This window comes from Mobula birostris, chromosome 16, assembly GCF_030028105.1.
Source record: "Mobula birostris isolate sMobBir1 chromosome 16, sMobBir1.hap1, whole genome shotgun sequence".
NCBI classification, from domain to species: Eukaryota; Metazoa; Chordata; class Chondrichthyes; order Myliobatiformes; family Myliobatidae; genus Mobula; species Mobula birostris.
This window is the reverse complement of record NC_092385.1, coordinates 78,127,530-78,144,650: the sequence shown is the minus strand read 5'-3', so window position 1 is coordinate 78,144,650 and position 17,121 is coordinate 78,127,530. Positions and strand designations below refer to the sequence as shown.

General features: G+C 39.5%; 2 protein-coding genes across 7 annotated transcripts in view; one reads left to right on the top strand and one right to left on the bottom strand.

Annotated features, from left to right (window-relative positions):
- surf6 (surfeit 6) overlaps positions 1 to 17,121 on the top strand; it is a 74,752-nt gene that overhangs the window by 37,922 nt on the left and 19,709 nt on the right. The gene's annotated exons all lie outside the window — the stretch shown is intronic.
- LOC140211252 (uncharacterized) overlaps positions 1 to 17,121 on the bottom strand; it is a 44,539-nt gene that overhangs the window by 24,773 nt on the left and 2,645 nt on the right. For 2 of the 6 annotated variants that reach the window (XR_011889406.1, XM_072280910.1), the window contains exons 2-7: positions 11,165 to 11,274; positions 10,723 to 11,076; positions 9,410 to 9,801; positions 5,466 to 5,851; positions 3,716 to 3,876; positions 2,012 to 2,144 (exon numbers count right to left, since the gene is read on the bottom strand). Coding sequence is in view for 5 of the 6 variants with exons in the window: in XM_072280910.1 (XP_072137011.1) it covers positions 2,012 to 2,144; positions 3,716 to 3,876; positions 5,466 to 5,851; positions 9,410 to 9,635 (906 nt within the window). In the remaining variant the exon portion in view is untranslated. Of the gene's footprint in view, positions 1 to 2,011; positions 2,145 to 3,715; positions 3,877 to 5,465; positions 5,852 to 9,409; positions 9,802 to 10,722; positions 11,077 to 11,164; positions 11,275 to 11,512; positions 12,122 to 17,121 lie in introns of those variants that run through there. The other 4 variants (XM_072280913.1, XM_072280911.1, XM_072280915.1 and 1 more) reach the window with 4 other exon arrangements.

The window sequence follows — 17,121 nt, the reverse complement described above, 5'->3', positions numbered from 1 at the left end:
ACACATTCTCATTACTACCAGAAATGAGGCACAGCAGCCTGAAGACACACACTCAAAGTTTTAGGAATAGCTTCTTCAACTCTGCCATCAGATTTCTGTATGGACAATGAACCCATGAACACTACTTCACTACTTTTCTTTTGCTCTCATCTTGCACTACTTACAGGTATATATGGAGCGTCTTATACAGTACATATGTGTGAGTGTACATATCTTATTATAATTTATGGTGTAATGTATATATTGCAGTGCACTGTGCAAAACAACAAACTTAACAACACATGTCAGCAATTATAAATCTGATTCTGATTCAAAAACATATCCTCCTTGAACTTAGGCTCAGAAGGGATTCTAATCCATGAGCCACTGGCTCATTTTCTTTGAAATTTTGACCCCTAACTTCTTACTGTTCTACATTTAAGAAAGATGATTTTGAACTGCATTGCATGTATTGCATTGAACTGCTGCTGCTAAGTTAACTAATTTCACATCACATGCCGGTGATAATAAACCCAATTCTGAACTCCATGAGGTCAACCAACAAAGCCTGGTCTTTTTTTCGCCAACTGTAACAAGCTCTGTTGAAACGAGCTTTATCATTGTAAGAGGTGCCAATTCATTTGTCTTCACTGATCAATTTAAATATATTTTTTGTACTTTATAAGCCCTGATCTCAAAGTTGACTGATTTTTCTGTGTAGCTAATTGAAAGGTAACAAATCTTTCAGATCATTATTCAATACAATTTCACTGGCATAAAAAAAATAATGAGCCTGTGCAACCAAATATCAAAATTGTTTATGATGCAGATCAGGAACATTGTCGATTTCTATTGCGATGATTTACTGTATTGATTAGGCAGCATACATCAATGAGCAATGGTACTGAAATTTACAGGTCTTCTCACGTTTCTTTGGTTTAAATGTTGAAAATATGGCTACAAAGGACACATTTAATTACCTACAATTTTCCATTAAGTACAATAATGTAAGAAATAGGAGTAAGCCAATCACCTCCTCAAACCCACTCTGCCATTCAACAATCATAGCCAATATTCTACCTCAACAAATTTTCCTTTCCTACCCCAAAGACCTTAATTCCTTTAATATCCAGAAACTTTATTGATTTCAGTTTCAAATGCAATCAATGAACTGCAGAGGGTCACTACCCACCAAACTGGTGCTGGTGAGATAGTGCTACAGGACCATGACAAATGAGTGCTCTGTAGGTGATAGAGAAATTAATTTTGCTGCATTGAGCTAGTAACCACAGCAGATGTCCCTCAAGTAATAGAATCTGCTGATGCCTCTAAGGATCAGGTATACCAATAAATACCACGTCATCCCAAGTAGAATTTTAAGTAGCTGAAATTATTTGCTCTGTAATCTGGGCTGCTGGTGCAGGTAAGGTACTACTATAGGACCAGAACAAATCGTACTGCAAACAATAATGCTGATGGAAAGCAGCAATGCTAACGACTCACTCAAGTCCTGGAGAAGTATCATTGAATTGAAAGTTTATCTGACAAAGTTAATGATGATAGCTGAAGCAGTAGGCCAGCGAGGCATTACTATATAGGCATCCATTAGTCTCATGAGACCATGGATTTACGCCTTGGAAGGTTTCCGGGGCGCAGGCCTGGGCAAGGTTGTATGGAAGACCAGCAGTTGCCCATGCTGCAAGTCTCCTCACTCCACGCCACCGATGTTGTCCAAGGGAAGGGCATTAGGACCCATACAGCTTGGCACCAGTGTCGTCACAGAGCAATGTGTGGTTAAGTGCCTTGCTCAAGGACACATCACGCTGCCTCAGCCAAGGCTCAAACTAGCGACCTTCAGATCACTAGATGAACCCCTTAACCACTTGGCCACGGGCCAAGAGGCATTATTAAATCTATAGTAACAGTAAAGAGCATAGGAATAAGTTACATTCTCTCTATTTCTTTCCAAAACGGAATCACAGAAACCAATCATTAATTTATTTTCTGATTTGATTCAACAATCAAGCTGTACCTGGGGATGAACAATGGTCTCAGCATCATCCAAGCGGATATTGTCATCTATGAAGATATGCTGTATTCCCCTTTCAGAAGGATCAATCCAAAATGGTTTTCCGCCTTGGCTTGAGAAGTTATTCCCAGCCCACCTGAAGAAGAGATACATGAAAGTACAGAATTCAATAAAAGTGAAGCAATTTTCTAATATTAGAGTAATACTACCACACAAGTATAACAACAGTCTGCCTTGAAATTGCTTTAAGAACTCTTAGTTATCTCATAATAAGGCAATTGGAAATATGCTCATCACACATATATTTGCAGTTTTGCAATAAACAAATGGCAGAAATAGTTCAGTTTGAAAACCTGGAACTTTGAATTTTAATAATGTATTCCCGAACAATTTTGGACTTAACAGCCACTTAAAACTTGCTGACTTCTCATGATGGGGTTGGGGGGTTGAGGAAGAATGTTTTTCTTAACTATCCCTTCCCAGCAGTTCACACTGAACTTAGTTCAAATTATGCTTGGCATCTTACACAGGCTCTTTTCTGTAATCTAAGTCCTCACTTCTAATGTGTTGGTATATGTTAGTTTCCCTATTTGTTTGTTAATTTTATTCATTTACGGGATGTGGGCATCATCAGCTAAGCCAGCATTTATTGCCCATCCCTAGTTGCCCTTGAGAAGATGGTGATGAGCTGTAGTCCCTGAGGTGTGGGTACACCCACAGTGCTGTTAGGGAGGGGATTCCATGATTTTGACCCAGCGACAATGAAGGAACGGCGATATGTTTCCAAGTCAGGATGGTGAGTGACTTGGAGAGGGATTTCCAAGTGGTGGTGTTCCCAGGTATCTGCTGTTCTTGTCCTAGATGGTAGTGGTCATGGGTCAGGAAGGTGCTGCCTTAGGAACTTTGATGTGTTAAATACCCAAAGTAAAAATAATTTTAAAAAAAACATACGAGGTTCTGCAGAATTCACTTGTAAAGGAGAAGATCAGATTCAGTGGCACCTGATCTTCCTCCTGTTCCCAAGTGCAGTTAACTAGCAGTTCTCTTTAATAAGGCCCACATTACCTGGCAGTGGTTTCAGCTTTAAACCACTGCAATGGTTTTCTAAACAACAAAAATCAATAAACCATAGAAATTGCAGAATTTTACATATCTTTACAATATTAAAAGACAAAGAGCAGTCTGTTTTTACTGACTAATTGCCAGCTAATCGACTATAGTTCATTTTGGGGGAAGTACAGGAACCTAAAGACTCACGCTCAACCTTTCAGCAACAGTCTCCCTTCCCCACTCTCCGCCCAACCCCCACAATCAAATTTCTGAATGGACACTGAACCATCCATGAACATCACCTCCCATTTTTTTGCCTTTGTTTTGCGCTTAATTTAAATAAATATATATTTTACAATTTATAGTTTTTTTTATGTATTTCAATTGTACTGCTGCCACAAATCAACAAATTTCACAACATATACCAAAGATGTTAAACTTGATTCTGATAAAATTTGCATAGTTGTATTTGGAAAGAAATACACAACATACATCCCCCACATTGCTTGTAGACATAGAGCAATGTCATTAAATCAGTAGATTCACAGCAGATGCAAGTAGCTATAGTTACCAGTCACCATTTTAGTCACCTTTGAAAGAATATTTCTGTAAAACTTCTACTGAATATGCCATAGACAATGCAAATCTTAAACTCACCAGTCAAAATGATCCTGAAAACCTACAATTCCCTCCAAGGCAGAGAAATAGTCATACAGAGCTTTAGAACCTGATTTTGTGGAAATTCGTTCAGATCCGAAGGTCAACACAACATCCTTTTTATTGCAACGGATTTTGCCTGGTGCTATTGTTAACGGAATCTACAGAGAAAAGTTCGGAAACTGTTAACGTTTCAATATCAGCCAAGACTGTAAGAATTCAGTAACACCTTACACTTGAAAACAAGTCTAGAAATGAATACTGGAAAATAATAAGTCCTTGGAACATGTCTTGGAGAGACATCAGTGGAGAAGAGACAAGTTACATTCCATAAAACATAGGAGCTGAATTGGGCCATCAGACTATATGAGATTCAGCTTGTCACTCAGAGATTCCCTGCCCACCTGAATTTAACTGGTGTGGATGTGAAGGACTCATCTCATTGACCCGCAGATCTTAAGTATTGGGCAGCAAGACTGTTGTGGCAAATATGCTACAGGCAGAGTCCCAAGGCTCCATTTAGACTTTGACATACGAAAAGCTGAGACAAACTATTCGCGTTCATGTAAAAACCAAAAAGAGAATGATCTAAAAATAAACAGTAAACTTAAAGCATTAAAATCCTTAGAAACAATGAAAAACATGAAAATTGAAATGAACGGGGTCTCTGATCCTGCACCTGGTCTGACTTAGCAGAGGGCTACATAATAAATTGTTAAGCAGCTGGAGTGTTGTGACAGATGCAATGCCACATGTCATTCAGAAACTCTTGGACTTAAGTGAATTAGAGTAATTCCACGATTTATTCCTACTGGAATGAGTAAATGTTGACAATTCTCATACCAGGAAAATTTGCTCTAATACTTCAGGTGTAGACCTCGCTTCACAAAACACCCAGATCAAACACATTTGTTTGATTGTTCTTTCCACCAATATTTATCCATCCACTATTTCAGATGTCCAGGAATTTCAGATTTTGGTTTTGTTTTGAATTCCCAGTGTTTTGAGCATTCCATTTATTTTTTTTTCCCATAACACAAAATAAACTACAGTATTTTCAATTGCTACAAATTGTTAAGGTACATCCCCGCACACATTCCCAAGTTTTAAACTCTCAACATTTTTATTGATCTTTTCCCCTGCTTATCCATTATTCAAAGTTCTACGGTGCAAAAGCTTTGGTGGATAATAGGTAACCCCTTCCAAATGTTGCCCTGAGCCACATATCACTCAAAATCACTTAGGGTAAACTCAATGACTGTTGTACTTCCTCTCCATCCTTGAAATAAAACATCCTCTAATCAGTTCTCCAACAAATACACGACTAAGAATTATGGAAAGTGTGTGGATGCCAATATTATTTGGTTCATAAAGCTACAAAGAATGATTGTGAAATATCACTAATTGAATCACCATAATTTCTAATGCTCTTTTAACTGCAAACATTCGTCTAGTTCCACTCTTGAATAAATATTGTATATAGTTAGTGCAGTTTTCTCATGGAAAAGAGAAAATTAAGAGATAATAAAGCTACAAATGTTATTATTTGTGAGTTATGCTGAAGATCTCATGTCTTGCAAGGGACATGAAGGCATGTTTAAATGAATGTGGTATACTTTTTGTTTAATAAATGCATTATGGTAGTCCTTTTACATTTGGGATTAGCACTCTATATATATTTATACGTCATTTTTGATGCAAGTTCTCTTATAATTATACACATATTTGAGGAACCTTGAAATTCACTTACATGTTTCATCTGGAGATGTTTGTACTGAGGATGTTGGCCTAACAGGGTGACCTGCATTGCTTTCAAAGTTTGACACAAATCTGTGCCAAAGGTTCGAAATACAATTGCAAATTCTCTATTTTGTGATAACAAACAATCAATTAGCTCAAAGAAAGATGGGAGGATCCTGTGGTACTCTTTTCCATCTTCACCAGTCACAGACAGGTTATCATCATGGGGATCTGTCCATTCCATTTGCTGTAAGTGATCAGTGAAAATCTTTTCAAAGAGGCAGCCATCTGCAGTCTCTATGAAATCCTGCAGTTTCCCAAACTGTGAATAATAGGTCACAGCCCCAGCACAAGGCGGATTCAAGGAAGGTACACGGCTTATCCATTCCCACTTTCCTGAAACAAAATTGACATTTTACAAACATTTAAAATGTTTTCTCAGCAAAGGATCACCTGCAGTCACGGGCCACTGTTCCTAGCACAGCTTTTTGTTTAAAATGCTTCAATTAGACACTGCATCATAGAAAGCATAAAATCTGCAGGACAGGTTCATCACCATAATGCTGGTACTAAAAATGCCATTATCAGGAAAGACTGTACAGTACAGAGTTGATGAAACCAAACCAAAGCAGGAAGATGAGTAATTACTATGTTGAGACGATTAAAGGATCGATCAGGAGAATATTCCATCTGGTGGCGAGTTGAGAACAAAAGGGCATTCATTTTAAATTAGAGTTATTAATGTCAGCAAACACTTCTTCCCACAGGAAAGATGAAAATCTGTAGTCTCTATTCTGCAGTCAGTTGAAGCTCAGTTGTGAAGTTTGGAAACAAACTCAAAGATTGGTGGGCAGGAGTATCATGACAATAAATGAACTAATAAATCAGACCCATCATGAAAGGAAGAATATGCAGCCCCACACCTAACCTTGGTTGCCTCTTTTAATTATGAGGTATCAAACTAATTTATATCTGAATTAACGTTTAGTCATATTTAGCTGGTAGATAATTGGAAATCATATACACGTGCATGCTGTTTACCTTTTAATTGCGTCAGGACATCGCCTAGGCATTAAAACCAATTTATCATGGCGGTCCTGGTTACATTTTTAAGATTCTTCTGTCATTATCTCACTATAATGATCTTGCTCCAATCCACAGCACTTAAATTTATGCACAATTCTGTATCAATCTGTAAATTTGCTACATCTTTTCTTCATACTAGTCCCTAATAAAATAACCAGTATATTTGGTTTTGCATATCCATGTACATTTAGATTACAGGGCTAAAATACTGATTCTTTCATGGTTGTAATTAGCATTTCATCTAATTTCTGATTACACTTCTTTCAATAAGTCTTTTTAACGAGCTTTTATGTCAAGCTCCCCCCACCCCCAACACTGGACTCTAATGACTGTGCTATGACAGAATGAGACTAAATCAACGAGTAACAGGTTAGGGTGACAGTAAAGCAAAGGAGAATAAATGAGAACATAGCAGATACAGGAATCAGGATTAGTGCTCATCTGGAGGGTGAATTTTGTCCTTGGTCGCCAAGCTCAAGACTCAGCAGAGCACTTGGCCACGCCATCTCTTCATTAACTTCAACGCTACTGAACCGTGGCTATATCCACAAAATGCAATCCGCCACACCCAGCCACCCACCTATTTAACCCTAGCCTAATCGCAGGACAATTAACAATGACTAATTAAACTACGATCAGTAACTCTTTAGAAAGCGCGGGGAAACCAAAGCACCTGGAGGAAACCCGTGCACTCAGGAAAAAATGTACAACCTTTCTTACAGATGGCAAACTCCATCGAAATGAACTCTGAACTCTGACGCCCCAAACTATAATAGCGTCACGCTAACTGCTACGCTGCCATGGTGCCCTAAATACTGCTGATCCTCAGCATCACTGAGTCAAACTACTTGCCCCAGATCTGTTCAGTTCAAGGTAATAAATGATGATTTTGGCAGCGATACTTCCTTCCATAAAATGAACACATTGAAATACTGTGTGCAACATAAATTTGTCACTAGTTGAACAGATGACCCACTGTTGTACTGTCCAGTTTCTAACCTTATTTCGTAAAGGGAAATCATGTAGCTCCTTGTTAAAAGTTCCCTTTGAAGATCTAATTAAACTGCACCATAGCTAGGTCTGCTACATGCGTCTCGTGTGACCTCCGCGAAGTTAAAGCTGTCAGGCAAATTTACGATTGCAGTTGTCAAGACAATTCTCTTTCAGATAACACCAAGTACTGGAGATTGCTTACAGCAATACCCAATAAGCTAAATGTCCTGCTCATTCCCTTCAGACTCTTGCAAGGTGCTTTGTCAGTTTGTTACTTCTAATATCAAAAAAATCTCCTCTTCAATATCCTTCAGGATACCATCTGAACTATGAAAAGTAGCATCCTATTTCCTGGAAATATTCTGGTGAATGCTTACTAACTTTTCTGTCAGATGGGGAGTATAATGCAGAGAAATGCAATGTCAACAGGAAAAATAAAACACCTTCCTAGAGGCAAGACACTGCAAAATGTTGAAATGCGGAAGGATCAGGATGCCCTGGCTCATGATTCACAAACAGCTGTTGTGCAGGGAGAGTATGTTCAATTCTACTGTTACGGAGCAAAAGGAGTCATTTGTTACATTGTTGCAATGTGCTATGGGCAGCCTGCAAGTGTCGCCATGCATCTGCTGCCAAAATAGCATGCCCACAACTTGCCAGCACTAACCTGCCTATCTATTTTTTTTATAACATGGGAGGAAATCAGAGAGCTCAGAGTCATTTGGCCCATATTTCTCTAAGCCGTTGCTATCCATTTACGTATCTACGTTTCAGATGTTGTTATTGTACCTGGTTCAACTACTTTCTCTGGCAGCTCATTCCATGGATGTAACACACCTTGTCCAAAGACATCAGTGAGAGCAATTCTGGAGTATTGTGTATAAATTGGTTTTCTTACTTTGGAAGTATGTAGACGGATTGGAAATAGTTCAGAGAAGGTTTACCTCCAATGGACAGGTTAGTTTAGGAGGAAAAGCTGGCAGATTAGGCTTGTATCTGCTGGAGTTCTGAAGTGAAAGGGTGAACTAGATTGAAACACAAGATCCTGAGGAGATTTGATAGGATGGATGTGAAAAGACATTTCCTCTTTGGGAGAAACCAAAAACTTGGTGTTACGCTTTAAAAAAATAAGCATTGCCCATATAAGACCAACATGAAGCCAATTCTTTGCTCTCAGAAAGTCCTGAACTTTGGGCCTCTCTTCCTCAAATGGCTGTGAGAATAGAATCCTTGAATATATTTAAAGCAGAGGTGGATTGACTCTCGACGACTCAAGGGAAGGTTTCGAAGATTTACCATGGTTATTCAGGATTGCAGTGTTAAGGTTTCAGTCAGAGCAGCCACAATTATATTGAATGACAAATCACAGTCAAGGGGTTAAGTGACTTGCTTGAGACCCTAATATGCATGTTGTAATGTTTAATTTCTTTCATTAATCTCATTTTGAATTCTTTTGGATTTGTCTTTGATTGATAGGGTGATTGCCTATATGAAAAGAGCTCTATTAAATGATTTTTTTAAAAAAATATATTCCTACACTCCAATTCAGAATTTGCACTTTCTCTGTGGTTAAAATTATTTTTTCTTATTATTCCTTTTTTAAAAAAACAGATACATTCATCCTTTGACATTCAACAACATACATGTGATGTTGCTTAATTCAGCAAAGACATGATGAATTAGTATAACTTAGAGAATGTTTACAGAAACAACTCTGTAGTACACTTACAGAAATGCAAAATGAAGCATTTGTAATAAGGAACTTGTATTATGTTGCTATTCCCTGTCAAAGGTTCTATTGATGCTATTAAAACAACAACAAAATTACTTATTTTATATTATAAATTTCCACTGCCATGAGCAAATAACTCTTACCTTCCTGGTTGATCCGTCCCCAGGTAACAGTGGTTAAAAAGTAACTGAGAGCACTTTTGGGTCCTTGTCTGGTAATAGTATCAAACAATTGCACTGTGTTATTTAAATCTAAGTGCACAATCAGCTTTGATCTTCTGCATCTCAAAGCTGTGGGAACCTTGTTAATCCTCTGGTTTGGAACGGATTCCTCACTCTCTGTGTCTTGGTCTGCTGGCAGTAATTCCATCTGTGTGTTTAGTAAAAGTGACTATAGAAGTCTATTATTTTATCATATGTGCATAATTCTGTGTAATCATTAATCCTTTGGCCATAGAAAATTTCTTCCTCAAAATCCTGATTTCAGCAAGGATTGAGGGATGCAGTTTGCAACGGGCTGGAAGGCTCTCATAGACCTTTAAAAATAAAGATTATTAGTGTGGCTTCAGCTACATAACACATTTTCAATTAATACAAATATCAAATAAAACTAATAAACCGTGGTAGATAGAAATTATACTGGAAATATTATATAAGTGATAAAAAAATAAACATAATGAGATTACATTTCATAGAGTAGAATTTAAAATAATTGCAAATGGTATGTTAGCTCATGATTTTCCACAGGGTGAAGCAACAGTTACCTTCCCTAAGCAGCAAGGCTGATCAATACCTCCAGCCTTAGATGCAGCACAAAAATCACACTAAGATAAAGAACAAATAGAACATAGAACATAGAAAATAGAAATCTACAGCACATTTCAGGCACTTCGGCCCACAATGTTGTGCTGACCATGTAACCTACTCTACAAAATGCTTAGGATTTCCCTAGCATATAGCCCTCTGTTTTTCTAAGCTTCGTGCATACAAAAGTATAAAAAACACAATAAATATAAATACATAAGATAGCTTATATACATAGATTGATTGTATGTCCATAAAGTGACACAAGGCACAGGAGTCTCTGTACATAAGGTGACTGATTGGAAATGATTAAGTAGTGACATTGTGAGTTAGTGGGTGGAGGTGTTGATCAGCCTTACTGCTTGGAGAAAGTAATTTTTTTTTACCACTTCACTGTAATTACACCAACTCTGCTGACAGACGTGTACTTAAAGAATTCAGTTATAAAAAATCCCCATACTAATTTGCCTGAGATTATGTGTCTGAAGGTTTCAATGTTACATTCATTCATGGGGCCTGAACCAAGAATCAGCATTTTAGTTATGGCAAGCAAGTGAGCTCTGATAGTTATTGATTGGTGCTATCATTTTGTTAGTAATGGAGCGTAGCAATTGGCTGGATTGAATTTGTCCTGGTTTGAGGACTGTACGTACCACGGCAATTTTCTACTTTGCTGGGTTTACTCTGATATCGGAGGTTCATTCACCGGTCTTTCTAGAGTACTGGTAGTAATGGAACTGTTTTGTAAACCACTGCAGCATGGTTAGAATCAACAGACCTTGCTGTATTCAGTCACTCGAGTTGTTTCTTGATATCACATGGAGTGAATCAAATTCTCTCAGTTTGGGGGTGAGATGTATTGTCCACTTGTTGATAGAGATAGCTGGAAATACACCAGCATTGCCTATTTTGCATTTTGAGGATGAAATTGTTCATGGGGTTCCTCTCTCCTACTTACTGGTTTCACTGGCCACCACAGTTCATGACAGGATGTAAGAGGATCACATCTATGAATTAAAATAGAAAAGAGCTAACCTACAGCATTTGTAGAATTTAAATTCAGTTAATACTGAATTGAAAAAAAGAAATACTAGCCAGTAACAAAGATGGGCCAGCCGGTGGTGTTGTGGCATCAGCAGGGCACTTCGAGGTGTATGGTCCACAGTTTGAATCCATCCTGGTCCCATCCTGGGCAGCAGCAGTATCTGCGCAAAAGAAAGGCCTGGCAATCTACTTCCATATCTTGCCACGAATGCCCAGTGGACAACTACACTATCCATAGGGTTCCCATGAGTTGACAACTCTACAGCACTCAACAACAGTGATGACCACACAACATGTCAGACTATTAGAAAAGTTTAGCTCGATCACTTTGGAAAAGAAACCCTGCACTCATATCACACCTTTCCTTTGTAACCTTGTACCATCAACATGATATCTCACCTCTCCTTTGTAACCTTGTACCCATTGACGTGATATCGCACCATTCCTTTGTAACTCTGTACCCATCGACGTGAAGAACTCATAAATGTTCAGGCAGTTTGATATGTGTAATAAATGCTGGGTTTGTCAATGCAATTATTTGCTTAATCACTATCCATTACTAGATGAATTTGGAAGCTTTGGAATGAGCAAAAGTTTACCAGATGTGAGGTATCAGCTACAAGGCGAGGTTGGAGAAACTTGAGGTTTTTTACTCTTGGCTATCACAGGCTGAGAAATAACCTGAGAGAAGGTTATAAAATTGCGAGAGGCATAGATAGGTACACAGCCAAAATCTTTTTCCCAGGGTAGAAATGTCAAATACGAAAGGTCATCCTGGGCAGTAGGATGACCTTTAAGGTGAGAGGGAAATGTGCAGAGCCAGTTTAGTTTCACACAGGGAGTGGTAGCTGCAGTGGGTTGTGGTAGCACTAAACAGATGTTTACATAAAATACATGAACCTGGAGGGATATGGATCACATGCAGAGATAGAGATATTCTTTAATTCGGCATCATATTCCATATAGACATTATATCCTTTTGTTATATCCTCTTGTCCTTTTGTTGTTTTATCTAGATCCCAACAAATAAATGTGAATAAGTATGACAACAGACTCTGTAAGGGGTATAACAGCCTAATTACTAGCTAGCAGACAGAATTCTACACACTGATCCAGAAAAACATTAAATGTCACATCAACTAAAATTCACATAATAAAAATGTGGCATAATGAAAAATACAAAAGTCAGCATTGTGAATGTCAAATCTATCAAAAACACTAAAGACTGCAAATGCTGTATCTAGTGGAGGAATTCAGCATGTCCCATACCTAATCTACATCTTTCCCCGCCATGTCTTGTCCTTCCATTCCAGGACCTCGTTTTCAAGAAATGTTGTTTCCCTTCTGGTGTGGTTGATGAAGCCTTCTCTCACATTTCCTTTGTTCCTGTTATCACCCTATCTCCCCGCAGAGAACAGAAATAGAATTCCCCTCGTCCTCAGCTTTCATCCCTCCTGCCTCTGCACTCAGTACATCATGCCACCTGCACTGAGACCCCAATACAAGCCACATCTTCTCCTCCCTACACTTTCCGCCTTCCAGCCTCCGTGACTCACTGGTTTGTTCACCCCTCCCCACCTGGTCCTCCCTGACCACTGGCATTGACCCTGCAATCACTTGCTTTTACACCTCCTTCCTTGCCACTATGCAGAGATCTCAGCAGCTCGTACAAAGCTCAGCAGGACTCAAAGATTCACGCACCCCCTCTAACTTCACCCACAGCATTCAGTGCTCCCAACGTGGCCTCCTCTACATTAGTGAGATCAAGTACACACTGGACAACCATTTTGCAGAGCACTTGTGCTCTTGTCCGCCAGAGCCAATGTAAGCTCCCAGTTACGTACCATTTCAATTCCCCTTCCCATTCACATTCCTACACTGACCTCTTGCCCTTCTTAGCCTTCCCCACTGCCAGTTAGGCCCAATGCAAACTTGACAAATAACATCTCACATTCTATAACCCACTGGTTGCCTGATTCTCCTTCACCCCCTCTATTTTGTCCCCTTTCCTATCATACACTGCACTTCAGCCTGCAGTTCCCCTTCCAGTCCAACAACTTACTACCCACATGCTTCACTCACTGGCTCTTTCTCCACCCTCCTTCCCCTCTCTGCTTTTCACTCTTACTTAACGGTACATTCATTACTTCAGATTCCAGCGTCAGTAGCCATTGCTTATCACCCTCCCAGTCCATCTGCCACTTGTTTTCTGTCTGCCACCATTTATCAAACACCAGCCCCTGCCTCCATTCTCCCCCCACCACCTGTGCCCATCACCCTTCACCCAAACCCTTCAATCTGCTAGTCCGGCACCTATCCAACCACCGCCCCCTTTCCCATTTATAAAGGCTCTTGGTACTTCAAACTCAAATGTCAATAATTCCTTTCTTCTCACAGATACTGCTCAACCCTTGAAATGCTTGCAAAACTACTGAGTTGTTGCAAAAACATATTTAGTTAACTATTGTCCATTAGGGAAGGAAATGTGCTAGGCTCAACATATATTTATAAGACTTCAGCCCCACAATTATGGTTCAGAATCAAGATCAAGACCAGGTTTACTCTCACTGACAAAATGACTTTTAGCTGCTAATTCTTTTCTGGCCAATGTAAGATAGGGAATAATGTTTTTTTTTCCCATCAACATCCACACATTCTCAATTGTGGCAATTGATCACTAACATTCAAAGTGAAACCCTATTCTAAGGCACGTTGCTACACAGTCTGATTGAAAACCTTTTTAAAAAACTAATTTCCACTGCAGAATATCAGCTCCCTCTTTCTCTTCCACATGGCAACGTAACCTTACAATATCATCTAACATTCAATCAAAAACCAAACTCCTATTTATCTACACACACAAGTTCACCCAGACACAGGAACTCATTTTTTTCTGCAGCTATACCACCTCCCACTGGCACGTATACTTCCCTTCTTCTTCTATTTCCGGCTGTTTAGACGCATCTAGGCATATTACAGCCCTCCGCAGGATGTATAATTAATTATAGAATTCCAAGGAACTCAAATACAACCTAGTCTCACGTATAAACTGAATAATAAACTCTTCAATCAGATAACACACATCAAAGTTGCTGGTAAACGCAGTAGGCCAGGCAGCATCTGTAGGAAGAGGTACAGTCGACGTTTCAGGCCAAGACCCTTCGTCAGGACTAACTGAAGGAAGAGTTAGTAAGAGATATGAGAGTGGGAGGGGGAGGGGGAGATACAAAATGATAGGAGAAGACAGGAGGGGGAGGGATGGAGCCAAGAGTTGGACAGGTGATTGGCAAAGGGAATATGAGAGGATCATGGGACAGGAGGTCTGGGGAGAAAGACGGGGGGGGGGGGGAACCAGAGGATGGGCAAGGGGTATAGTCAGAGGGAGAAAAAGGAGTGAGAGAAAGAATGTGTGTATAAAATAAATAACAGATGGGGTACGAGGGGGAGGTGGGGCACTAGCGGAAGTTAGAGAAGTCAATGTTCATGCCATCAGGTTGGAGGCTTTCTCTCACTCTCCTTTTTCTCCCTCTGTCCCTCTCACTATACCCCTTGCCCATCCTCTGTTCCCCCCGCCCCATCTTTCTCCCCGGATCTCCTGTCCCATGATCCTCTCATATCCCCTTTGCCAATCACCTGTCCAACTCTTGGCTCCATCCCTCCCCCTCCTGTCTTCTCCTATCATTTTGGATCTCTCCCTCCCCCTCTCACTTTCAAATCTCTTACTAACTCTTCCTTCAGTTCGTCCTGACGAAGGGTCTCGGCCTGAAACGTCGACTGAAACTCTTCCAATAGATGCTGCCTGGCCTGCTGCGTTTACCAGCAACTTTGATGTGTGTTGCTTGAATATCCAGCATCTGCAGAATTCCTGTTGTTACGTTTTCTTCAATCAGATGTTGATTCTCTTGATGGCCAAACAAAGATTTAGTAGAAAACCAAAACAAATTTAAGCCAGATAACCTCTTGAGCAACATGTTTCTTTGAATTTTGTATCGATTACAGCTCAGCAAAACATGCTGGACTGTCTCTGGACTACCACAGTCACATAATCCAGTAGGAGGTTTTCCTATTCTCTTTAAATAATAGTTTAACCCACAATGCCCCAACCTAAGTCTTGTTAATTTCACCATATCTCTACGACTTAAAAGGTAACAGTCTGAGACCTTTTTAACTAGTGGGTGACTAGAAAAATAATGCTTGCCCCTTAATTCATTTTTCCAATCCTCCTGCCACGTCTTCTCTATACCTTTTTTAATCCTACTTCTCAATTCTGCTCTGCCTAGGGGAACTCTAATTTTTACCTGCTTGCTCTGTAAGGCTTTCCAATGCCATCCACAATTTCATTTCCCTTCACCCCAGCATGCCCAGGTATCCATGAAAATCTAACTGCACAACCCATCTTCCCCACTCTAAAACAACACTAAGAGAATCTCAATAACTATGTCAGGACGAGCTTTTGACTTACTCCCTTTTATAGCCTCTAAGGCAGCAGCAGAATCCGAACAGATGATAACCCTACGTGGTCGAGAGTCTTCTATCCACCATAAGGCCCAGAGGATTGCTAACAATTCTGTTGCAAAGACAGAAACACCATCTGAAACCCGTTGACCCATCTTAACTCCAAGTTGAGACACATACATCCCAAATCCTGCCCTACTGCTCTCTGGGTCCACTGAGCCATCAGTAAAAATCTTCAGATAAGATCCCCATTTATTATTTAAATATTCATTTGTGATCAACGCTGATGAAATTGTACTGCTTCCTTTAAGCTGATAAAGGAGGAATAGGTCTACTTCTGGTTCTGGAAAGAGCCAAAAAGTGACGGGTGGCAAACAAATTAGGTCAACTATGTCTTCCTCAGTACGTTTCAATTTCACAGCCCAGTTATTAACCAAATCTAAAAATGGGTATCTTATAATTTTACTTTGGCGCTCCAACTTCCCCTGCAAGACACTTTGATGGACAGCTATGATTGAATCCATTTAGTTTTGCCCAATACTGCAGGCCCAACTGAACTCGTCTTAAATGTAGAGGCACTTCTCCCATCTCCACACATAACGCCGGGACTGATGTTGTAAAAGCTCCACAACAGAGTGTGGTGCTTTGGACTGCAGTGCCTAGTTTTCCCAAGCATTGCCATAGCAGCGGAACCATAAGCAATACAACCATAATCTATAACTGATCTAATCATAGCTAGATATATTAAGTACATAGTTTCCCGCCCTGCTCCCCAGTCGCATCCAGCAATACTTCTCATAACATTTAAAATTTTCTCACACTTTCCAATTGTTTTATCTATATGAACCCTCCAAGTAAGTCTTTCATCAAACCAGACACCTAAAAACTTGAATACCTTGACTCTTTCTAGTGGAGAACCACATAGACACAATTCACAATCTTTCTTCTAAAGCCAAAAATCATGTATTTGGACTTAGAAGCAGAAATCCTGAAACCCCATTTATTAGCCCAGTTCTCAACTGTTCTTAAAGCCTTTTTTACCTGCCTTAATATATACTTGATGTTTCTTCCTCTTTTCCAGATTGCACCATCGTCTGCAAACAATGATTTGCCAAATCCTGTCCCTACCTGATCAAAGATATCATTTATCATGATATTAAAAAGAACTGGACTAATGACATTTCCTTGAGGGGTACCATTACCTATTTTAACTGACTTGGAGCTTGTTCCGCCTATTCTTACTTGAATTGTCCTTTCCTTAAGGAAATCTTTGATCCAATTAAACATTCTACCTCTAATTCCCACATCATAGAGTTTAATTAATAAGCCATCCCTCCATAATGAGTCATATGCTCTTTCAATATCTAGAAATACACATACCATTACTTCTCTATTTTGAAACGCTTTTTTAATATCTTGATCTAAAAGGGCAACAGGTTCCATTGTTGATCTTCCAGTTCTAAAACCATTTTGATAGGCAGCAAAATGTCCCTTATTCAAAAATAAATAAGTCTGTTGGTGACCATTCGTTCCATAATTTTACTAAGCACTGA